General features: G+C 53.4%; 1 protein-coding gene across 6 annotated transcripts in view; it reads right to left on the reverse strand.

Moving 5' to 3' along the window:
* Positions 1-23,694, reverse strand: part of c8h21orf91 (chromosome 8 C21orf91 homolog) — a 58,735-nt gene extending 35,041 nt beyond the window's left edge. Inside the window, exons 1-2 of one of the 6 annotated variants that reach the window (XM_072513127.1) lie at positions 23,576-23,694; positions 3,015-3,145 (exon numbers count right to left, since the gene is read on the reverse strand). In XM_072513127.1, the coding sequence (XP_072369228.1) occupies positions 3,015-3,138 (124 nt within the window). In that variant the 5' untranslated portion in view covers positions 3,139-3,145; positions 23,576-23,694. Of the gene's footprint in view, positions 1-3,014; positions 3,146-16,052; positions 16,200-21,477; positions 21,517-22,114; positions 22,167-22,897; positions 23,494-23,575 lie in introns of those variants that run through there. The other 5 variants (XM_072513125.1, XM_072513126.1, XM_072513128.1 and 2 more) reach the window with 5 other exon arrangements.
* Positions 23,695-24,754: the final 1,060 nt, after the last annotated feature.

The raw sequence follows: 24,754 nt of genomic DNA on the forward strand, positions 1-24,754 counted from the left end.
TCTCATATCTTCCATGTAAACTGTTTTGCTTTTCCTGCGAATTTGCATTCCTCCACGCCCGACAGGCGGTGACTTGTACAGTAGGTACAATTTCACAGGTGCCCGAAGCCCTTTGCACAAGGCCACACTGCATCTGTGTGGTTAAAAACTTCAGCAGCTTCTTCTCCCATGGGAATTGCTTCGAGACAGGAACAGGACACTGCAGCAAAGCAGTTATTTTACTAGACTGGTAACCCAGAGACCAGGAGTGCTAATTTGAAGACTTGACTTCTAATCGCGTCATGGCAGCTGGAGAATTTAAACTGAGGAAATCAGATAAACCGGGAATTTAAAAAAAAAATTAAGTCTCAGTAACAGTGAACAGTAGCGTAATCTACTGCCAGGCTCGGAGCGGGCCACGGCCGGTAGATCCCAAAAGAGGCCACAATAGGCGGGATCCAGTCTAGCATGGCTAATGGTGTTCTTAAAAAAATATAAATATAGAGTACCCAATTCATTTTTTCCAATTATGGGTCAATTTAGCAAGGCTAATCCACCTACCCTGCATACCATTTTGGGTAGTGGGGGCGAAACTCACGCAAACATGGGGAGAATGTGCAAACTCCACGCAGGCAGTGACCCAGAGCCAGGGTCGAACCTGGGACCTCGGCGCTGTGAGGCAGCAGGGCTAACCCACTGCGCCACCGTGCTGCCCTATGGCTAATTGTGTTTAAAAATCCACTTAGCCGCGCAGAGGCCGGAATGAGCGCCAACCCAGCATCTATTGGCCTGGCCGAGGAGATCCCAGCCAGCACCATTTAGCACTGATCCCCACCAACGGGGACCAGGCGGAATGGCACATTGGGCAGGGGGGGGACAGGGGGCGTTCTTCCAGGTGATCAGAGACCCCCAGGTGGTCGGCCTCCAGGCAGTGTGGCACCCTGGCACTGCTGGTGCCACCCGGACACCTTGGTATTGCCAGCCTGGCAGTGCCATCTGGGTGCTAGGGCTACTGCCAGAGCACCAGGCCTCCAGTGCCAAGGCATTTGGCTGGCAGTTTCTCCGCACCAGAGATCGGGCCTGGGGGGTGTGGGGGGGGGGGAGGGGGGGAGAGAGAGAGAGAGAGAGAGAGACAGAGAGAGAGAGGAAGAGGGGTGTCCTACCTGTTTGGAGTGGAGTGTCGGGGGTCCTCCTGAGGACCCCCTCATAAGGATGTTGGGGAGGGTGGAGAGGGGTCGCGTCCGGAGGTTAAGAGACCAGGACGCCATTTAAATGTAGAGTCGCAATCTCTTCCTGCACCAAGGAGCTCCACTCGCCAGAACACCTCAATGCAGGAAATGACACTAAAAGGCAGCCTCGGGGGGGGGTGGTGGTGGTCGATAGTAGAGCCGTTCCCGGTGAATGTACCCCGCTAATCCCACCCAGAACTGACTCCATGTCTATTGGTTAGATCGCACCCGTTGTAACTATTGGCCGGTCATAAATATCCATCTGGTTCGCCAATGCCCTTTCACAATCTGGTCTGTAAGTGACCTCCAGCCCAGAGCAATGTGGCTGATGCTTAAATTGCCCTCTGCAAGGGGCTGGTTTAGCACAGGGCGAAATCGCTGGCTTTTAAAGCAGACCAAGGCAGGCCAGCAGCACGGTTCAATTCCCGTACCAGCCTCCCTGAACAGGTGCCGGAATATGGCGACTAGGGACTTTTCACAGTAACTTAATTTGAAACCTATTTGTGACAGTAAGAGATTTTCATTTCAATTTTCATTTCAATGGCCTCGCAAGTCTCTGAGGCATAATAGAACCACTGCAACAGACCACGGGATCTTCACAATGTTCAAGGGCAGTGATGGCCAAGAAATGCTGGCACACACTCACTCACTCAGGAGACAACGAATTACAGCAAGAACCTTATTTTAATTCCTCCCTTCTCCAATTTCGAGAAATGGCATCAGTTGTAGCTTCCCAACTGCTGCGCTGACTGAGATCAACCACAACTGCCTTGGTGAAGAGCTAATGCCTGCATATTCTGTTCCGAATGCTTCAGGGGAGATACCGTTAGCCACCATCTATGCCTCTGGAAGAGGTCCTAGCTAGAGATGTTTGGGGCCCAAATTCTAGACAAAACTCTTTCAAAAAGCTTCAAAGATGTGCACTTGTGCAATGAGCCTCACTTTGTGATATCAATGTTTGGGAAGATTTTGGATCAACACAGCAGGAATTGATCTCAACACAAGCCTGGCTGAAACATTTTCAATCCCACCTCTTTGGAGGAGGTTATCAGCCTTCTCGCTTTTCTTCACTTTGCACCGTTGGCATGCTGACTCCCAACATTTTTGTCGAAAAATGGTTTCTTGCCGTGACAATAATACAGTGAATCTTTAAAAGTAATTTGGCCGCCTCTTTCACCCCCTGAATCCCTGCACCTGGAATTGAAGCCAAAGAACACATTGGGGACAATCTGGAGCTGACACACTTGAAACTGGGCCTACCCGGTGTTGAGGGGCCTGCACGGGTCTATTGTACTGAATGACCTGCTCAGCCCTTTCAAAGGGACATCAATCACGTTGCTGTGGGTTTGGAGTCACTTGTAGGCCTGACCAGGTAAGGACGGTAGATTTCCTTCCCTGAAGGACATTAGGTTTCTACAACAATCAACAGTGACATTACCACTCTCGCATCGCCGCCTATCATGGCCAGTTGACTTAAATATTTGCATGCTAAACACTTAACATAAGAGTTTCAGAGCAACACCAGATGTGGGGGCCATACATATTAGATAATCACTAATAATCCAATAGGATTTATTAGAGAGAAACTTATTTTTGTGTTCAGCAATTGAATGGTGGGACTGTCTTGTGGGACAGTCCTGTTCCTATGTTATTGCCTTTGTCAGATGCTGATGGACTTGGACTTCATTCCTTAGCTCTCATTTGATTGCCCGTGTCTACGTTAACAGAAACAGACAGCGTAACCTGTGGACTGAAGGATGTAGTTGCAAAAAGTGCTCCACTTCCTCTAATCCAGGCCCCCCTTACCTTCGATGCTGAGCTCAAAGCAGACATGGCAAAACGAAAGCATCTCCCTGGCGGTCTCGAGCTTACAGACGCCGCAGATATAATCATCGTTTAGGTCAATGTTAACAAACTGCTCCTCGTTCATAGCGAGTCTGAAAACAGGAAACAAAGTAGTCATGATTCATCAGGCAGAGCAGAATAATCGCCCAGAGGTAACTGCAAATGTCGATTAGATTGAGATGAAAACGTGGCTTATTTCGTCAATCATATTCAAAAATATACCCCCAGAAGGTATTTCACTAGAATGTCAAGGGTTAACTCCAATGTCACCTGTTGAATAAATGGTCACTTTTATGGTCTGTGTTGCAGGCTTGGTGGGGAATTGTAATATTTTAATGCACCCTCTGCAGGAAAAATAAAATGGCATTTTCCTAGCATGCGGATCACCATGGGTGATTTTAGTTTGAAATTTCAATACGAGGACAAAAGCTGCAGTTGAGGTCGAGAATTTGGAGGTGGTGATGACATACGAGCACTTTGCACTTTAATCTCATTTGTTTGAAGAACTCTGCTCCAGCCGGTATTAGTCTGGAATTTGTTTAAGAGCGACAAATAGAGATTAGTTTAAACAAACTTCAGAGTCCGGGCATTTGGCAAACTGCCTGAACAAGAAACATCTGCTCGGAACAAGAATACGGATTTTTAACTGCAGCATTAGTGGGGCCACCGCAACTTAATGGTGACCGAAGGTTAAAATTCAGTTCCCGTCGACGGGAATCTGTTCATATTAAACAACATTTTGGAGATCATATTAGTCACTTCATGACGGGGATTAAATTATTAGCTCAGTCCAAGAGCGTCATTGCACAGAGCCTTGTATCCATGCCTTCATTGTCTTGACAGTGCTTCGCCTCCAGTGAATTAGGTACTGAGATACAGTCAATGACCCGTGTTTATAAGCACACAGCAAGCTCCCCAAGTAAGTGAGATGGAACGGCCAATTCTTCTGATTTTTGGTGATGTTAGTTGAGCAAGAGATGTTGGCCCTGCTCCCTTTTGAATAGCGTCAGGAGAATATTCTACTTCCTCCCCCTCAGGCAGCCAGCACCCACAGCTTCCATATCTCATCCAAAGGCGTCCAGCAATGTAAACTCCCCTGATCGTCCAGCACAGATCATGTAGGTGCGTCCACAGAGGTCTGGACTCTGCGCTTGGAACTGAGAGTCCGGCATTTTGCATCAATGTACAGGCCACCTCACTAAAAATAGGCAGTAATGATGGCCAAGTTAAAGTCGAGTTTGTATTTACGTGGCATAGGACATCAGAAAGAGCTGCGGGGCTCACCAAACACTTAAATAATAATCTTTATTGTCATAAGTAGGCTTACATTAACACTGCAATGAAGTTACTGTGAAAAGCCCCTAGTCACCACATTCCGGCGCCTGTTCGGGTACACAGAGGGAGAATTCGGAATGTCCAATTCACCTAACAGCACGTCTTTCGGGGCTTGTGGGAGGAAACCGGAGCACCCGGAGGAAACCCACGCAGACACGGGGAGAACGTGCAGATTCCGCACAGACAGTGACCCAAGCCGGGAATCGGACCTGGGACCCTGGCGCTGTGAAGCAACAACTTTTGACAATAAAGTCATCACTGCAATGCAGGAAACCCAGCATTCAATTTGCACACAGCAAGCTCCTACAAACAGCAACGCGTTAATGGCAAGATTAGCCTATTTTAGAGCGAGAGGCAAACGCTAACCCAGGACATGGGGAAGAATTCCCCTGTGCTTCTCGGTTCCCTGTTACATCCACCCAAGGAGACAGAAAGGGCCCTCGGAGTAAAATAGTATCGGAAAGATGTTACCTGGACGCAGAGGCGATACCCTAATGTCGGGGTTAACAGGAGTGAAGCGAATGCAAGGCCTCACCATGCTGGCAAGCTATACCTTTCAGCACAAAATTAATAGCCAGATGAGCAGTCTGCATTGTCGTCACTGGGTCAGTCGGTAACACATTTCAGAGAACAAGGAACACCCAGTTAAGCCAGTTGACTATAATGCCTCTCATGTAATCCTCTTAAGTCACAATCTTAAAACAATTCTCACCACCGCCACACAGCAGCCGATAGACTTGTAAATATCAAATACTCCACCCTGGTGTTACACCACTCGGAGCAATCCCTGCAGACACCAGCCCAATTTGGCAGACCAAAATCTAAAAGGTCTTTTCCAAAGTTCAGGCAGGAACTAGGCAAATATTTCACACACACACCCCCTCGGTTTCAGTCCTGTGAAGAATCTGACCCGCTGCCACTGGCCAGAGTATGTGTGTTGTGCACAGTGCATCCTCCTTTTACTGGAACAGACTTTTTCCAAAGAATTTGCTGAAATGAAAAACTATGGGGAGTCACGAGATGGAAATTCATTGGGCATCATCTAACGAAAAGGTTTCTAAGCGTCATTTCCAGCGGGTTTCGCTGGCAGTTTCTCCCCGGATCTGTTGGCAGTCCCCACCATCTTCTAACCTCGCTCAACCACTTTTTTGTGCCCCGGAGAGTTTCTCTCCGGGCTAGCCCACACTTCGAATTATTTTCATCACTGGGGAGCTGAACCCGCTGGCCAGGCCGGCTCCGCGGATCACACCACCATTTTGACAGGGTATCCGACCACTAAGTCAGCTTGTGGGTCCTCCACACCCTCAGCCATGGGCAATGTCAGCCACCCCCACCACCACACACACCTCTCACCCACCTCCCAAATGACGACACACCACTATGCCTTCCCATGCCCCTTTCACCTCGCCCCCCTTCCAGTGTCCCCACCCTTCATAACCCACCCCCTCTCCATCCTCCTTTCATGGGCATGGTCCCTCTTGGGCCCTGACCATTGACCGTGCCACCCTGGCACCATTCCTGACAGCTTTGTAGTGCCACCCGGTCAAGGTGACTGGGTGGCAGTGCCAAGGTGCCCGCATTCACGGAGGGGGGGGGTCCAGTGGGGACACCCTGTCCTGTCCCTGACTGCCCAGGGGCATCCCCCCCCCACCCCCTGCCTCGCGAGATCCCGCAAGATCCGTACTGGCTGTCGGGAAGCGCGCGGGAAACCCCCCCCGATCTCACGCCCGCATTGCGCCCAGTGTTTATTAACCAAACACATGGCCCAACCTTGATGATCATATTATTTGAATTTTTAAAATTATTATTTTGTCATTAAAGTCATCTTTAAAATAGAATTAAGACAATTTTTAGGGCTATTGATGTTGGCACAAAAGGAAGAGCTCCCAATAGCACATTCAGAATAATTTATCACCCCAACTATATTGGAACTCGCCGCAATCATAAAATCTCCTCCTTTAAACCCAAACCATTATCTATAACCACAGTGTAGCACACACATCACTCAGGCAGGTTTACTTCGGCATAATGTTTTTCTTTAAAATAATATTTTGAAACTGGGCAGCATAATCCAGAGCTTTTTTATCCCCACAATAAAAATACGGCTCTTTATAATCTTGACAATTATTTTCGTAGCCTTTTTTGATGTAAATATAATAATAATCTTTATTGTCACAAGTCAGCTTACATTGACACTGCAATGAAGTTACTGTGAAAAGCCCCTAGTCGCCACATTCCGGCGCCTGTTTGGTGACACTGAGGGAAAATTCAGAATGTCCAATTCACCTAACAGCACGTCTTTCGGGACTCGTGGTGGAAAACCGGAGCACCCGGAGGAAACCCACGCAAACACGGGGAGGACGTGCAGACTCCGCACAGACAGTGACCCAAGCTGGGAATCGAACCCTGGTCCCTTGCGCTGTGAGGAAACTGTGCTAACCACTGAGCTACCTTGCCTCCCCGAATGATGATAAACAGCTAGATGTGACGACAGAGCTGCAGGTTTCCGACCCCGGTCATAGCACATTACATTTCTGTTGTGCACATATCCAACATCTGTCCAGCTGTGCTTCAAGCTGCCTAGAGCTTGCAGTATCACCAATCTTACTCTCAGGAAACTCCAGACACCACTCTTACGGAGGTAGTAATTTAAAGGATTTTCGTGTTACATGAGATTGAGCCACATCATAGAACACGACAGCCCAGAGGGACAACGTTTGGGCCATTGTGTCCATGCCAATTCTGTTAAAGCACTATCTAATTATTTCCACTACTCTCAACTCTATCCTCAGAGCCCTGCCAATTTTTTACCTTTTCAAATATATATCCAATTTCTTTCTGATAATTGCTCTTAGACCTGCCGCCTTCAGGCAATGCATTCCAGATCATAACTCGCTGCCAAAAGTAAACCCTAATCTCTTCACATGTTGAACTTGTCTAGGACAACGGTTTTCATAGAATTTACAGGGCAGAAGGAGGCCATTCGGCCCATCATGTCAGCCCTTGGAAAGAGCTCCCTAGTTAAGCCCACACCTCAACCCTATTCCCGTAAGCCAATAACCCCACCTATCCTTTTTGGATACTAAGGGGCAATTTAGCATGGCCAATCCACCTAATCTTTGGACCGTGGGAGGAAACCGGAGCACCCGGAGGAAACCCACGCAGACACGGGGAGAACGTGCAGACTCCGCACAGTCAGTGACCCAAGCCGGGAATTGAACCCGGGACCCTGGAGCTGTGAAGCGATAGTGCTAACCACTGTGCTACCCCAGTGGTTACTCCTCACGTGACAACACGAATACATCCTGTGACAAGGTCCAAAGTCATGTGTCTAACCCAGCCACTCAGTCCTTATATGAGAGACCGCATGGGCTATTCGACATTGGGGGGGAAATAATAATCCTCTCCTCAACCCAACACCCAGATAACCACACTTTTCAGCAAGGTTTACATAGGGACAGGCACATGCCACTCAGTCCCTCATGCCCATTCAATGCATGGAATGATAAAACAAAAGGAATCGACTTGGCACAGAGTTCCTATCCCAGCTATCCAATCAGTTCCACTGCCTGGCTCTTTCCCCAAACATCTGCAAGTGTTTACCAGTCAAATGCCCTTTTGAAAGTCACTACCGAATCTGCTTGCTCTGCCCTTTCAAACAGCACATTGTCAAATCATAACAACTCGCTGCATATATTTATTTACATCTTGCCTGGCACTTTCGCTTGTCCACATCGTCTGGTTACCAACCCTCCTTCCACCCTTACATCTTTCAAGACAGCTTATGATTTTGAACACCTCCCGTAAATCTCCTCTTAAAACATTTTCGCTGCTTTAAGGGGGACAGTTGCGTTATCTCATCGAAGGAAAGTCCCTCCCCCATGGTCCAACTCTTCAAAAAAAAATTCCAACTAAGGGGCAATGTAGAGCGGCCAACCCGCCTACCCTGCGCATCTTTGGGTTTGAGACCCACGCAGACACGGGGAGAATGTGCAAACTCCACACGGACAGTGACCCGGGGCCGGGATCGAACGCAGTGGTAACCATGCAACTCACCCCCTCCTCCACCAATTCTAGTCAAAACCTCCTGCACTCCCAAGCCGTGAGGCACACAATTGAACACAATACTCCAGCTGGGGTTTAGTCAGAAGGTTATGAGGGCTTTGAATTCCAGCAGAAGGTTATGAGGGTTTTGAATTCCCAGATTCAACTGTTTTTGTATGGTAGAGGGTTCCAGAATTCCACTTGGGGTGATTTCTGATAACATCTTTCAATGGCCTTGCTCGCATTATAAATTATGCTTCCGGAACAGTGAGAGGGAAACAGAATGCTAAACTGTTTATCCATTTCCGGAAATAGGGCAGGAGGAGCTGCTACACACATCTGGAAAAACCCATCTGATGCCTATGACCTCAGAGCAAGAGTTTGATACTTTCATTTCCCCTTTCAAAATAAATTCAAGCAACCAAGTCAAAGAGTTACGCAAGAGACAGCCAGCATGGCTTTCAGACAAGCCAAAGACATCGCAACAACGACACTGCTAAGCTAAACGTTGTTTTGATTATCTCCGATTCAGCGGCTCGCACAGTGCTTCTTTGTGTTGGGCTGAAGAACTCACGGCGACATCTCCTAACTGACTTGAGTCCTACGACATGTCTTACTGAGATCCCAAGACATGAGCCACAAAGTTGCCGAGAAACCACAAGAGAAGTGTGGCAAAACAACTGGACCGAGACGAGTAAGGCGAGTTACGGCACAGATGGTTTCAAACAGGAGTTCCAATATTGGGAAGGCCAAAGCCATTGGTTTATGGAGCCCACCACAGACTCGGTATACCTTCCCACTGCCCCCCTAACCCCCCCCCCCCCACATTCCCACTCCACTGCCCCACACGCCCTTCCACTCACCCTCCCCCTCACCTCAACCCCTTCTCACTCCCCTCCCCACCTCCCCCACCCCAACCCAACCCCTCCCCCCCCACCCCAACCCCAACCCTCTCCCCCCCACCCCTCCCACCCCTCCCCCCACCCCAACCCCTCCCCCCACATTCCCTCCACATGCCCATCCCCTTCCCTCCGCTCGCTCCCCTTCCCTCCCCTCCCCCACCCCTCCACCTCGGCCCCTTCCCTCCTCTCCCCCACCACTCCCCTCGCCACTCCTTCCCTCCCCTCCCCCACGCCCACCCCTCCCCTCGCTCCCTTCCCTCCCCTCCCCCACCCCTCTCCCCTCGCCCCCTTCCCTCCCCTCCCCCACACCCCTCCGCCTCGCCCCTTCCCTCCCTCCCCTCCCCACCCCTCGCCCCTCGCCCCTTCCTCCCCTCCCCCACCCCTCCCCCTCGCCCCTTCCCTCCCCTCCCCCACCACCCTGCCCCACCCCCCCTCCCCCACTCCCCTCCCCTCCCCACTCCCCCTCCCCACTCCCAACTCTCCACCTGCCCCCACTCCCCTACCTCCCAACCCCCTGCCCTCACCCCCTCCCCAACCCCTGCCCTCACCCCCTCCCCAACCCCTGCCCCTCACCCCCTCCCAACCCCTGCCCTCACACCCTCTCCCCAACCCCTGCCCTCACCCCCTCCCCAACCCCTGCCCTCACCCCCTCCCCAACCCCTGCCCCTCACCCCCTCCCCAACCCCTGCCCTCAACCCCCTCCCCAACCCCTGCCCTCACCCCCCTCCCCAACCCCTGCCCTCACCCCCTCCCCACCCCTCCCACCTGCCCTCACCCCTCTCCCCAACCCCTGCCCTCACCCCCTCCCCAACCCCTGCCCTCACCCCCTCCCCTCCCAACCCCTGCCCTCACCCCCCTCCCCAACCCCTGCCCTCACCCCCCTCCCCAACCCCTGACCCCTCACCCCTCCCACAACCCCCTGCCCTCCACCCCTCCCCAACCCCTGCCCTCACACCCCCTCCCCAACCCCTGCCCTCACCCCCTGCCCCAACCCCCTGCCCCCTCACCCCCTCCCCCAACCCCTGCCCTCACCCCCTCCCCAACCCCTGCCCCACCTCACCCCTCCCCAACCCTGCCCTCACCCCCTCCCCAACCCCTGCCCTCACCCCCTCCCCAACCCCTGCCCTCACGCCCCCCTCCCCAAACCCCTGCCCCTCACCTCCCTCCCCAACCCCTGCCCTCACCACCCTCTCCCAACCCCTGCCCCTCACCCCCTCCCCTCACCACCCTGCCCTCACCCCCTCCCTCTCACCCCTGCCCTCACCCCCCTCCCCAACCCCTGCCCTCACCCCCCTCCCCAACCCCTGCCCTCACCCCCTCCCCAACCCCTGCCCTCACCCCTCCCCAACCCCTGCCCTCACCCCCTCTCCCAACCCCTGCCCTCTCACCCCCTCCCCAACCCCTGCCCTCACCCCCTCCCCAACCCCTGCCCTCACCCCCGCTCCCAACCCCATGCCCTCACCCCCCTCCCCAACCCCTGCCCTCACCCCACTCCCCAACCCCTGCCCTCACCCCCTCCCCAACCCCTGCCCTCACCCCCTCCCCAACCCCTGGCCCTCACCCCCTCCCCAAACCCCTGCCCCTCACCCCCTCCCCAACCCCTGCCCTCACCCCCTCCCCAACCCCTGCCCTCACCCCCTCCCCAACCCCTGCCCTCACCCCCTCCCCAACCCCTGCCCTCACCCCCTCCACCAACCCCTGCCCTCACCACCTCCCCAACCCCTGCCCTCACCCCCTCCCCAACCCCTGCCCTCACCCCCTCCCCAACCCCTGCCCTCACCTCCCCTCCCCAACCCCTGCCCTCACCCCCTCTCCCCAACCCCTGCCCTCACCCCCTCCCCAACCCCTGCCCTCACCCCCTCCCCAACCCCTGCCCTCTCACCCCCTCCCCAACCCCTTCCCTCACCCCATCCCCAACCCCCTGCCCCTCACCCCCTCCCAACCCCTGCCCTCACCCCCTCCCCATCCCTGCCCTCACCCCCCTCCCCCAACCCCTGCCCTCACCCCCCTCCCCAACCCCTTGCCCTCTCCCCCTCCCCCAACCCCTGCCCTCTCCCCCTCCCCAACCCCTGCCCTCACCCCCTCCCCAACCCCTGCCCTCACCCCCTCCTCCAACCCCTGCCCATCACCCCCCTTCCCCAACCCCTGCCCTCACCCCCCTCCCCAACCCCTGCCCTCACCCCCTCCCCAACCCCCTGCCCTCACCCTCCCCCTCCCTGCCAACACCCCTGCCCCAACCCCTGCCCTCACCACCCCTCCCCAACCCTCTGCCCTCACCCCCCTCCCCAACCCCTGCCCTCACCCCCTCCCCAACCCCTGCCCTCACCTCCTCCCCAACCCCTGCCCTCACCCCCTCCCCAACCCCTGCCCTCACCCCCTCCCCAACCCCTGCCCTCACCCCCTCCCCAACCCCTGCCCTCACCCCCTCCCCAAACCCTGCCCTCACCCCCTCCCCAAACCCTGCCCTCACCCCCTCCCCAAACCCTGCCCTCACCCCCTCCCCAACCCCTGCCCTCACCCCCACCCCAACCCCTGCCCTCACCCCCTCCCCAACCCCTGCCCTCACCAACCCCTGCCCTCACCCCCTCCCCTCACCCCCTCCCCAACCCCTGCCCTCACCAACCCCTGCCCTCACCCCCTCCCCAACCCCTGCCCTCACCAACCCCTGCCCTCACCCCCTCCCCAACCCCTGCCCTCACCCCCTCCCCAACCCCTGCCCTCCCCAACCCCTGCCCTCACCCCCTCCCCAACCCCTGCCCTCATCCCCCTCCCCAACCCCTGCCCTCATCACCCTCCCCAACACCTGCCCTCACCCCCTCCCCAACCCCTGCCCTCACCCCCTCCCCAACCCCTGCCCTCACCCCCTCCCCAACCCCTGCCCTCACCCCCTCCCCAACCCCTGCCCTCACCCCCTCCCCAACCCCTGCCCTCACCCCCTCCCCTGCCCTCACCCCCTCCCCAACCCCTGCCCTCACCCCCTCCCCAACCCCTGCCCTCACCCCCTCCCCAACCCCTGCCCTCACCCCCTCCCCAACCCCTGCCCTCACCCCCTCCCCTGCCCTCACCCCCTCCCCAACCCCTGCCCTCACCCCCTCCCCAAACCCTGCCCTCACCCCCTCCCCAAACCCTGCCCTCACCCCCTCCCCAAACCCTGCCCTCACCCCCACCCCAACCCCTGCCCTCACCCCCACCCCAACCCCTGCCCTCACCCCCTCCCCAACCCCTGCCCTCACCAACCCCTGCCCTCACCCCCTCCCCAACCCCTGCCCTCACCCCCTCCCCAACCCCCGCCCTCCCCAACCCCTGCCCTCACCCCCTCCCCAACCCCTGCCCTCATCCCCCTCCCCAACCCCTGCTCTCATCCCCCTCCCCAACCCCTGCCCTCACCCCCTCCCCAACCCCTGCCCTCACCCCCTCCCCAACCCATGCCCTCACCCCCTCCCCAACCCCTGCCCTCACCCCCTCCCCTGCCCTCACCCCCTCCCCTGCCCTCACCCCCTCCCCAACCCCAGCCCTCACCCCCTCCCCAACCCCTGCCCTTACCCCCTCCCCAACCCCTGCCCTCACCCCCTCCCCAACCCCTGCCCTCACCCCCTCCCCAACCCCTGCCCTCACCCCCTCCCCAACCCCTGCCCTCACCCCCTCCCCAACCCATGCCCTCACCCCCTCCCCAACCCCTGCCCTCACCCCCTCCCCTGCCCTCACCCCCTCCCCTGCCCTCACCCCCTCCCCAACCCCAGCCCTCACCCCCTCCCCAACCCCTGCCCTTACCCCCTCCCCAACCCCTGCCCTCACCCCCTCCCCAACCCCTGCCCTCACCCCCTCCCCTGCCCTCACCCGCTCCCCAACCCCTGCCCTCACCCCCTCCCCAAACCCTGCCCTCACCCCCACCCCAACCCCTGCCCTCACCCCCTCCCCAACCCCTGCCCTCACCAACCCCTGCCCTCACCCCCTCCCCAACCCCTGCCCTCACCCCCTCCCCAACCCCTGCCCTCACCCCCTCCCCAACCCCTGCCCTCACCCCCTCCCCAACCCCTGCCCTCACCCCCTCCCCAACCCCTGCCCTCACCCCCTCCCCAATCCCCTGCCCTCACCCCCTCCCCAACCCCTGCCCTCACCCCCTCCCCAACCCCTGCCCTCACCCCCTCCCCTCCCCCTCTCCCCAACCCCAACCCCCTCCCATAAGACCATAAGACATAGGAGTGGAAGTAAGGCCATTCGGCCCATCAAGTCCACTCCACCATTCAATCAAGGCTGATTTCAACTCCATTTACCCGCTCTCTCTCCATAGCCCTTAATTCCTCGAGAAATCAAGAATTTATCAACTTCCGTCTTAAAGACACTCAACGTCCCGGCCTCCACCGCCCTCTGTGGCAATGAATTCCACAGACCCACCACTCTCTGGCTGAAGAAATTTCTCCTCATCTCTGTTCTAAAGTGACTCCCTTTTATTCTAAGGCTGTGCCCCCGGGTCCTAGTCTCCCCTGCTAATGGAAACAACTTCCCTACATCCACCCTATCTAAGCCATTCATTATCTTGTAAGTTTCTATTAGATCTCCCCTCAACCTCCTAAACTCCAATGAATATAATCCCAGGATCCTCAGACGTTCATCGTATGTTCGGCCTACCATTCCTGGTATCATCCGTGTGAATCTCCGCTGGACCCGCTCCAGTGCCAGTATGTCCTTCCTGAGGTGTGGGGCCCAAAATTGCTCACAGTATTCTAAATGGGGCCTAACTAATGCTTTATAAAGCTTCAGAAGTACATCCCTGCTTTTATATTCCAAGCCTCTTGGAATGAATGACAACATTGCATTTGCTTTCTTAATTACGGACTCAACCTGCAAGTTTACCTTTAGAGAATCCTGGACTAGGACTCCCAAGTCCCTTTGCACTTCAGCATTATGAATTTTGTCACCGTTTAGAAAATAGAGGTCCATGCCTCTATTCTTTTTTCCAAAGTGCAAGACCTCGCACTTGCCCACGTTGAATTTCATCAGCCATTTCTTGGACCACTCTCCTAAACTGTCTAAATCTTTCTGCAGCCTCCCCACCTCCTCCATACTACCTGCCCCTCCACCTATCTTTGTACCATCGGCAAACTTAGCCAGAATGCCCCCAGTCCCGTCATCTAGATCGTTAATATATAAATAGAACAGCTGTGGCCCCAACACTGAACCTTGCGGGACACCACTCGTCACCAGTTGCCATTCCGAAAAAGAACCTTTTATCCCAACTCTCTGCCTTCTGCCTGACAGTCAATCGTCAATCCATGTTAGTACCTTGCCTCGAATACCATGGGCCCTTATTTTACTCAGCAGCCTCCCGTGAGGCACCTTATCAAAGGCCTTTTGGAAGTCAAGATAGATAACATCCATTGGCTCTCCTTGGTCTAACCTATTTGTTAGCTCTTCAAAGAACTCTAACAGGTTTGTCAGGCATGACCTCCCCTTACTAAATCCATGTTGACTTGTCCTAATCCGACCCTGCACTTCCAAGAATTTAGAAATCTCATCCTTAACAATGGATTCTAGAATCTTGCCAACAACCGAGGTTAGGCTAATTGGCCTATAATTTTCCATCTTTTTCCTTGTTCCCTTCTTGAACAGGGGGGTTACAACAGCGATTTCCCAATCCTCTGCGACTTTCCCTGACTCCAGTGACTTTTGAAAGATCATAACTAACGCCTCCACTATTTCTTCAGCTATCTCCTTTAGAACTCTAGGATGTAGCACATCTGGGCCCGGAGATTTATCAATTTTTAGACCTCTTAGTTTCTCTAGCACTTTCTCCTTTGTGATGGCTACCATATTCAACTCTACCCCCTGACTCTCCGGAATTGTTGGGATAATACTCATGTCTTCTACTGTGAAGACTGACGCAAAGTGCTTATTTAGTTCCTCAGCTATTTCCTTGTCTCCCATCACGAGATTACCAGAGTCCCTCAACCCCTCCCCCTCTCCCCCAACCCCTCCCCCTCAACCCTCCCCTGCCCCCTCTCCCCCAACACCTCCCCCGCTCCCTCTTCCCCAACCCCTCCCCCACCCCCCAACCCCTCCCTACCCCCTCTACCGCCCCCTCACCCGCCCCCTCAACCCCGCCCCCTCAACCCCGCCCCCTCAACCCCTCCCCCTCAACCCCTCCCCCCCCCACCCTGGCCATTGCAAGACTTGCATTTATATAGCACCTTCCACAAACCTCAGGACCTACCCCCCAAACCGCTTTGCACGCCTGTGAGTTACCTTGGGTAATTTTAACCACATTAAGGGTGCTACACAAATACAAATTGCTGTAAAGCTACACGGTATCAGCTCAACCACACAAGCTGGGTTAAGAGCAACAGTGCAGATAAAACAGACACCCCCCCCTGAGCCGAGGTCACCCATCTGCTACAACAGTAAAACTTTCCTTCAGTAAAACTTTCCTTCAGAAACAGAAACCCTGTAATGTTTTCAGACAGAAAGTACAGGCCCACTCGTATTTGAAAGCTTTGAAAAGTTAAATCAAATAACCCCACAGCCTTCTTATGAAGAGCAAACATGACCGCTCGCTGGAACCCCGGCCCCTCTTGCTCTCTGACAATGTTCCGCCCTTAAAACAAAAAGACATGAAAGTTGAATCCCAGACCCATCTCGCCCCATGTAATTTCCCGATCTGCTTGTCCCGACTTGTAAATTATATCCCTAGCTACAGGCCAGCTGTGCTAAGACAAAGTACCTCATCTCTGTCATCACGGGAGCTTCCAGCTTCACAGCAATGCCAGACAGCTTTCTGTAGCCTGCGCCACACAGCCAGAATGTGACCCGTGATCAGCACTGGTGTCAGTAGCACCTCCCCGACCCACACTGAACCACTTCCTCCATCCGCAATGCTCGCCTTCACTCCTCCTACTCATCAAAACCACATGAGCCGCCGCCGCCCCCCCCCACTCCTCCCCCTCCCCACCACTCCTCCCCCCTCCCCCCCACTCCTCCCCCTCCCCCCCACACTCAATCTCCCAGCTCCCCCCCCCCCCTCAACCCTCACCCTCCCTCCCCGACCCCACGTTCCCCCTCCCACCTCCCACTCAAAACATAATTACAAATCCAATTTGCAGTTAAACGTTGCTCGGGAACACACCTGCTGCGTTAAGCTCTAATTTAATCCATTAACTTCAAAGGCGAGGCGCTGAGCCCCTTTCTGCCGGAGTTGTAAAACACCAAGTTTCTGGCAGCTGCCAGCCTCACTCGGTCTGTTTGGGTTTATTAGCGGACTGAATGGTGCTTCTATAAAGCCCGGCCTGCCTCTGTGCCACCGACAGTGACCCAAGCCGGGAATCGAACCTGGGACCCAGGCGTTGTGAAGCAACAGTGCTAACCACTGTGCTAGCATGCTGCCAGGGGCGCACTTTAAAAAAACATATATATATATATATATAAAGAATGTGTTAAAAAGTGAAGCCATTCTCTGCCTGTCACAAACAGACAAACACCACAGACCAATCTCCCCATACCCCTTATTGTCGGCTTGCATGTTTTCTGCCACAGGGGCTGGTTTAGCACAATGGGCTAAACAGCTGGCTTGTAATCCAGAACAAGGCCAGCAGCGCGGGTTCAATTCCCCTACCGGCCTCCCCGAACAGGCGCCGGAATGTGGCGACTAGGGGCTTTTCACAGTAACTTGATTGAAGCCTACTTGTGACAATAAGCGATTATTATTTATTACATTGACGGACCTAGAGATCCCTTTGCATCACTTTGCAGGGTAAGAATTTCCCATGCTTCCCCTCCCTCTCTGCTGTTCTGGGTAAATACTGACAACTCTTCTGGGTCCATCTTTCGTTTCTCGACTAGCCCCATTACCACCCACCTTACCTCATACCATCACCCCGGCCTTCCAGCTTATCATAGATCAGAGATCATAGAATCCCTACAGTGCAGGAGGCGGCCATTTGGCCCATCGGGTCTGCACTGGCCCTCTGAAAGAGCAGCCTACCTAGGCCCACTCCCTCGCCCTCTCGCCATAACCCCACATTCCCATCTAACCTTTTCCAAGCATTTTCCAAGATGGCGCCGGAGCGAGGCGACTTCTTGCAAGCTGTGCCCAGCATACCCTCTAATTCTATCTTTTACTCTCTTCTACGCTTCTAAAACTTCATTCTAACTCTTTTAAACTATAACTGTAACATTACATTCTGCAGTCTCTCCTTCCTTCCCTATGTACAGTATGCATAGTTTGTCCAGCATACAAGAAACAATACTTTTCACTGTATACTAATACATGTGACAATAATAAATCAAATCAAATCAAATGACCTCTTTGGATTGTGGGAGGAAACCCACACAGACTCGGGGAGAAAGTATAAACTCCACACAGACAGTCACCCGAGACGGGAATTGAACCCGGGTCCCTGGCGCTGTGAGGCAGTGTGCGAACCACTGAGCCATCTTTTATCCACACACCCCTTTACCACTCCCCTCCTCCCCCTTTCTTTTCCTTGCTCCGTACTGGCTTCAGAATCTAACATCTTCCCAATCTGAGGGAAGGCCCCTGACCCAAAACATTGACTCTGGGTCCTCTCTCCATAGATGCTGCCTAACCGGGTTAGTATTTTCTTTTCTTTCAGATTTCCAGTCTTTCGCTTTTCCCCTAAATGTAGAGGAGTCTAAAACTAGAGGTTATGGGCGGCATTGTCCAACCCTCCGCGCCTGAATCATGCCCGGCGCAGGAGTGGAGAATAGCCGTTCACTCCGGCACTCCGCGATTCCCCGTGGACCTGCAAGTCGCACGCGGTCGACGCGCGATTCTCCACGGTCGACCAGCCGAACTCCCGCTGGCGTGCTTTACCTCTGGTACCACCCGGTGGGTGCTCGGATCCGCGGCCACGGTGGCGGTCCTGGTGGGGGGGCGGCGCTGAGAATCTGACTCCGGGGTGGGGGGCCTCAGTGCTGGCCACGTCCGCGATCAGGGGTCACCGATCGGCGGGCCATCGCGATCTGGGGCGGGGGGGAACCTACCTTCCTCCGCGCGGGCCTGCTGTGTGGGTCCGCCATGTTGCCGGCACCCGCGCCGAAGTTGGCCGCCGCGCGCATGGGCGGCCACGCGGTCCGGACAGCAGGGCCCCGCCAGCAGCCGGAGCTGCGGGACGCACGACGGGGTCCTGCTAGCCCCCTGGAAAAGAGAGAATCACCCCGAACTATCCAGGAAAAAGTCGGGAGTGATTCTCGCCTGTTTTCTGGCGGGCGTGGGGACTTGGTCCCCAAAAGGGAGAATCCCACCCCATAGGTTTAAGATGAGAGGGGAGAGATACCAAAGAGACCAGAGGGGAACTTTCTGCACACAGAGGGTGGTGAGTGTCTGGAACGAGCTGCCAGAGGCAGTGGTAGAGGCGGGTGCAATTTTTTCCTTCAAAAAGCAGTTAGACAGTTACATGGGCAGGGTGGGTATAGAGGGATATGGCCAAATGCGGACTAGTGGGACTAGACTAGTGATAGAAACTGGGCGGCATGGACAAGCTGGGCCGAAGGGCCTAATTTCATGCTGTAAACATTTATGACTCTCTGTAACAACAGTGGAGGCCAGCAATGACATCACCGAACATAATCAGTGGAAAGTACGGAATACAGAAGGAAGTCTTTTTCAGAAAAAACAAACATGGGGAGGACGGGGGGGGGGGGCGGACGGGACTGGGGGGGGGGGGTGGGGGGCTGGAACCACAAATCCCAAGTCACTCACCATCCTGATTTGGAACTATATCACCGTTCCTTCGCTGTCGCTGAGTCAAAAGCCTGGAACTAGGCCCCCCTCTAACAGCACTGTGGGTGTGTCTACACCACATGGATTGCAGTAGTACAACAAGGCAGGTTCCTGGCAAGAGCAATTAGGAATGGGGAATGAATGTTGGCCTAGCCAGTGAAGTGCACACCCATAAATGAAATTTTTTAAAAAGAGGTCATTTGCCCCATCACATCAGTGTTGGCATCTTGCTGAAGCATTCTAAAACTAATCCCATTGCGCATTCCTCCTCTTGATATATTTATCCTCTTTTCTCTTCATGAAGGCTGTGCTATTTACGTCAATCAGTGGCAAAGTGTTCCAAATGAGGATTTTAAACAGATGATCTCTCAACACTAACTCCCCAACCACCCACCCTCTGTCGGCCTTTCATCTCACCATTTTATTAAGAAATATATCAAAATTCCGAGCTGTGCACATCACCAATCATCTGACCTGGTCTACCCACGTTGACGCTACGACCAAGAAAGCACAACAGCGCCTGTACTTCCCCAGGAAACTAAGGAAATTTGGCATGTCTACATTGACTCTTACCAGTGTTTACAGATGCATCACAGCCTGGTATGGCAGCTGCTCAGCCCAAGACCATAAGAAACTACAGAGAGTCGCAAACACAGCCCCGTCCATCACACAAACCCATCCATTGACTCTGTCTACACCCAGCCGGGCCTTTCACTCTTCCATCGGGCAGGAGTCAGAAAAGTCTGGAACACGCACGAACAGACTCAAAAACAGCTTCTTCCCCGCTGTTACCAGACTCCTTAATGGCCCTCTTATGGACTGAACTGATCTCTCTCCACATCTTCTCTACTGCTGCAGCTCGACACTCCGTGTGCTTCACCCGATGCCTGTGTCTATGTATTTAAATTTTGCATTTATCGTATGTCCTATGTTTTTTGTGTATGGGGCGGCACGGCAGCACAATGGTTAGCACTGTTGCTTCACAGCGCCAAGGTCCCAGGTTCGATTCCCAGCTTGAGTCACTGTCTGTGCGGAGTCTGCACATTCTCCCCGTGTCTGCGTGGGTATCCTCCGGGTGCTCCGGCTTCCTCCCACAAGTCCCGAAAGAGGGGAATTGGACATTCCGAATTCTCCCTCCGTGTACCCGAACAGGCGCCGGAATTTGGCGAAAGGGGCTTTGCACAGTAACTTCATTTCAGTGTTAATGTAAGCCTACTTGTGACAATAAAGATTATCTGACTGTACTGTACGCAGAACAATACTTTTCACTGTGCCTCGGTACACTTGACAATAAATCTAAAGGTTAAAGCTCACGAGGATTGACTATGCATATAATAACATTGATGAGGAGATGCCGGCGTTGGACTGGGGTGAGCACAGTAAGAAGTCTTACAACACTCGGTTAAAGTCCAACAGGATTGTTTCAAACACTAGCTTTCGGAGCACTGCTCCTTCCTCAGGTCTCATTCACCTGAGGAAGGAGCAGTGCTCCGAAAGCTAGCATTTGAAACAAACCTGTTGGACTTTAACCTGGTGTTGTAAGACTTCTTACTATAATAACATTGCCAATAACAGTGTCTGTTTACTAATCAGGAATACAATTAGTTACATTTGAATTTCCAATTAACCCACATGTGGTGCTGTCTGATATGCTGGACAACCCTGACGAACAAAACTAACTAAACAGTTACTGTTGTCCAGAGACCAAGTCACACAAAGTGCTTTTATATTAGGACCAGAAAAGTACATGTCTGTTAATCAGCAGGTCCCAGTGTTTCCGACATTTTGACATGCAAGCGCTGACTAAATAGATGTTCTTTAACCCAAGTCAGATATGAACAAGCCACAAAAATGTCTGCACAACCAAGGCACACCAGAAATTGTTGAAACATCTGTTTGCTTCCAAAAAAAGAAATGCAGCTCACAAAATTCTGTTTTAGTTAAAAACTTCCAAGGTCGGTCAATTCAAATGGATGTCTGTTTGCAGCTGACAACAGCACGATGGAAGTGTACAATATATCGTACTCTGGGAATTATGTAAAGGAAACGCATTTAGCAGAATTCAATTATTGAGCTCCTTTTAAAGCCATGTAAATATAGAATGCAAGGCCAACACAAGAAAATAGAAAGGCAGATTTCCTGATTTATAGAAACAGAGAAAATGCATGGCACCAAAGGAGGCTTTGCCAAAGAGTCGTCCAGACTCGAAAAGTTAGCTCACTTTTCTCTCCACAGATGCTGCCAGACTTGCTGAGATTGTCCAGCATTTCCGTCATCGAGCAACCGTGGTTTAGCTTCGGTTAACAAATTGGAACAGATCATGGACTCAAGTGCATTACCAACACTTGCTGTCCACAAAAGCATTTTTACATCTCAAATTAAAAAACAGATTCGCATTATATCGCACCTTTCACAATCTCCGAGCGACCCAAAGCATTCGCAGCTACTGGAGTCCTTTTGAAATGGAGCCACTATTCTTCCCCCCGCCCCCTCTCCACCTCCCCCCCACACCAAAAATAAGAAAACACTAAATTGCATCAAATTTTAAAAAACACTTTACAAAACATTTCAGCTTGGAAAATTACCGAAGGCCAAATAACTTCCAACGGTTCTCCATACAGCATATCCACTGAGGAGACTTAAATAACTGCAATACTCTTGGTATTTGCAACAAACCACTATTCTCATGTAAAACACAACTTGTACACAGCAAAATCATACAATCTGATCAAGATCAGATCAGCTGATCAATTTTTAAAGTGATAAATATTTGCCCAAGACACCACGGATTCTGGTTCAATAATTCTACAAACAATTCTACATACGTACAAAAAAGCAAAATACTACGGGTGCTGGAAATCTGAAATAAAGACAGGAAAGGCAGAATAAACTCAGCAGGTCTGGCAGCATCTGTGGAGAGAAACAGAGTTAACGTTTATAGTCTAAATGAGGCTTCTACAGGATAGTTGTGTAGGAGGGTCATTTAGACTTGAACCATTAACTCTCGTTTCCCTCTGTAGATGCTGCAATATATACATACGCACAATGTAGATTAGCACACAAACAGCACTGCTCAAATCGTCTCAACAGGAAGGAGGGGAGTGGAAACCCTAAGGCGAGGAGGAAATACAACATGCAGGAGCTCGTCTACTAAATCAGGGGGTTATTACAGTCACCCAGGGGCGGCACGCTAGCACAGTGGTTAGCACTGTTGCTTCACAGCGCCAGGGTCCCAGGTTCGATTCCCGGCTTGCGTACTGTCTGTGCGGAGTTCGCACATTCTCCCCGGGTCTGCGTGGATTTCCTCCGGGTGCTCCGGTTTCATCCCACAAATCCCAAAAGACACGCTGTTAGGTGAATTGGACATTCTGAATTCCTCCTCCGTGTACCCGAACAGGTGCCGGAATGTGGCGACTAGGGGTTTTTCACAGTAACTTCATTATAGTGTTAATGTAAGCCTACTTGTGACAATAAAGATTATTGTTATATACACAGTGCAACGGGGAGACGGTTTCACTCAGGACGGGAGGGATGGAAATAAAACATAAAGCTGGGGAGAGGGGAGGTCGATTGTTTAAACAAGTTAGTCAGGCCCATCAATAAAGTTCTCTCATTAAACAGACATTTTAATCAGCCTAACTCAAATTTCCATCATAGAGAGAGCAAGATAGGGGTGGGGGAAGGAGCTACTACTGTGCAGCTCGGAATCTCTCTCTCTCACACACAGACAGACACAAAACCACACGAATGTGGCTCAGAATCTCTCTCTCACACACATATACACAAAACTACACAAATCAATTGTCCCATCCAGGGTCTCTACTTACTTGACTCTGCCAGCTGTAGCAGCAACCCAGGGTTACACTGGATCCCTAACTCTGATACACTCTGTCCTCTCGGTGTTACACTGAATCCCTCCCTCTCTCTCTCACCCTGATACACTGGATCCTCTGTATTACACTGAATCCCTCCCTCACTCTGATCCCCCCCGATACTCCGTATCCCCTCACTGTTACACTATATCTCTGTGTTACACTGTATCCCCCTCAGTTACACTGTATCCTGTGTGTTACACTGTATCCCCTCACTGTTACACTGTATCCTCTGCGTGTTACTGTATCCTCTGCGTGTTACACTGTATCCCCTCACTGTTACACTGTATCCTGTGTGTGTTACACTGTATCCCCTCACTGTTACACTGTATCCTGTGTTACACTGTATCCCCCTCACTGTTACACTGTATCCCCTCACTGTTACACTGTGTCCTGTGTTACACTGTATCCCCCTCACTGTTACACTGTATCCCCTCACTGTTACACTGTATCCTGTGTTACACTGTATCCTCGGCGTGTTACACTGTATCCCCCTCACTGTATCCTCTGTGTTACACTGTATCCGTTCCCCTCACTGAGATACTCCGCGTTCCACCAGTGAAGCCAGGGCTCCAGCACATACAGAGGGAGAGGGACGAAAGGGGGGGGGGGGTTCAAATAAAACCCACTCACCCCCTCAGCAAGAAAAAGGTCCTCCTCCACAGCACATCATTTAATGCATCAGAATCCGTCCAGAATCTTTATCATTTCAATAACGTTTCAATCAGCCGGCCAGTCAGTAGCTAAATCTGCTGTGTGACCACTCACCCCCCCCCCCCAATTCCCGCGTTTGGTTGGATCCGATCGGTGGAGCAAACCATTCTGCTGCACTTTCTAGGGGGGGACCATTGCAAAATGCACATTTAAAATAAAAAGCGCAGAGAATGCAAATTGTGTTTTTCTTCCTCCAATTTATTTTCAACAATTCACATTGTTCTCTTTCTCCAGAGTCTGCATGCAGAGACCCGGGGTGATTTATTAGACATGTTGCCAGCATCCAGAGCCTCCTCGCTGCTTCCCAGTGCTGTATTCCCAGCTCTGGCCCCGCGCGCTCCCTCTGCTGGCGGGCCGCCGCCGGTGCAGCGCCCCCGACCGGCGTTCGCTCTCTCTGCCGGCGGGTCGGCGCTGGTGCAGCCTCCCGGGCGGGGCGCGCTCCCTCTGCCGACGGGCCGCCGCCGGTGCAGCGGGGAGGGGCTTTCCCAGCTGCTGTCACACCAGGTGATTGCGGGACTGGGCCAGAAAGGAACTTGGGGTTTCCCCCCTCCTGTCATCGCCAACAAAACATCGGTTGCGTCATTTGGCCGGGAATTTCCTGGGATTCCGACCCACATCCTTCTCCAAGATAAAAGCAAATTACTGCGGATGCTGGAATCTGAAACAAAAAGAGAAAGCGCGCGGGACCGTCTCAGCAGGTCTGACAGCGTCCGCGGGTCTGACAGCGTCCTCGGGTCTGACAGCGTCCGCAGGTTTGACAGCGTCCGCGGGTCTGACCGTCCGCGGGTCCGCGGGTCTGACAGCGTCCGCGGGTCTGACCGTCCGCGGGTCCGCAGGTCTGACAGCGTCCGCGGGTCTGACCGTCCGCGGGTCCGCAGGTCTGACCGTCCGCGGGTCTGACAGCGTCCTCGGGTCTGACAGCGTCCGCAGGTCTGACAGCGTCCGCAGGTCTGACCGTCCGCGGGTCTGACAGCGTCCGCAGGTCTGACCGTCCGCGGGTCTGACAGCGTCCGCAGGTCTGACCGTCCGCGGGTCTGACAGCGTCCGCGGGTCTGACAGCGTCCGCGGGTCCGCAGGTCTGACCGTCCGCGGGTCCGC

This window comes from Scyliorhinus torazame, chromosome 8 (assembly GCF_047496885.1).
Source record: "Scyliorhinus torazame isolate Kashiwa2021f chromosome 8, sScyTor2.1, whole genome shotgun sequence".
Classification (NCBI taxonomy): Eukaryota; Metazoa; Chordata; class Chondrichthyes; order Carcharhiniformes; family Scyliorhinidae; genus Scyliorhinus; species Scyliorhinus torazame.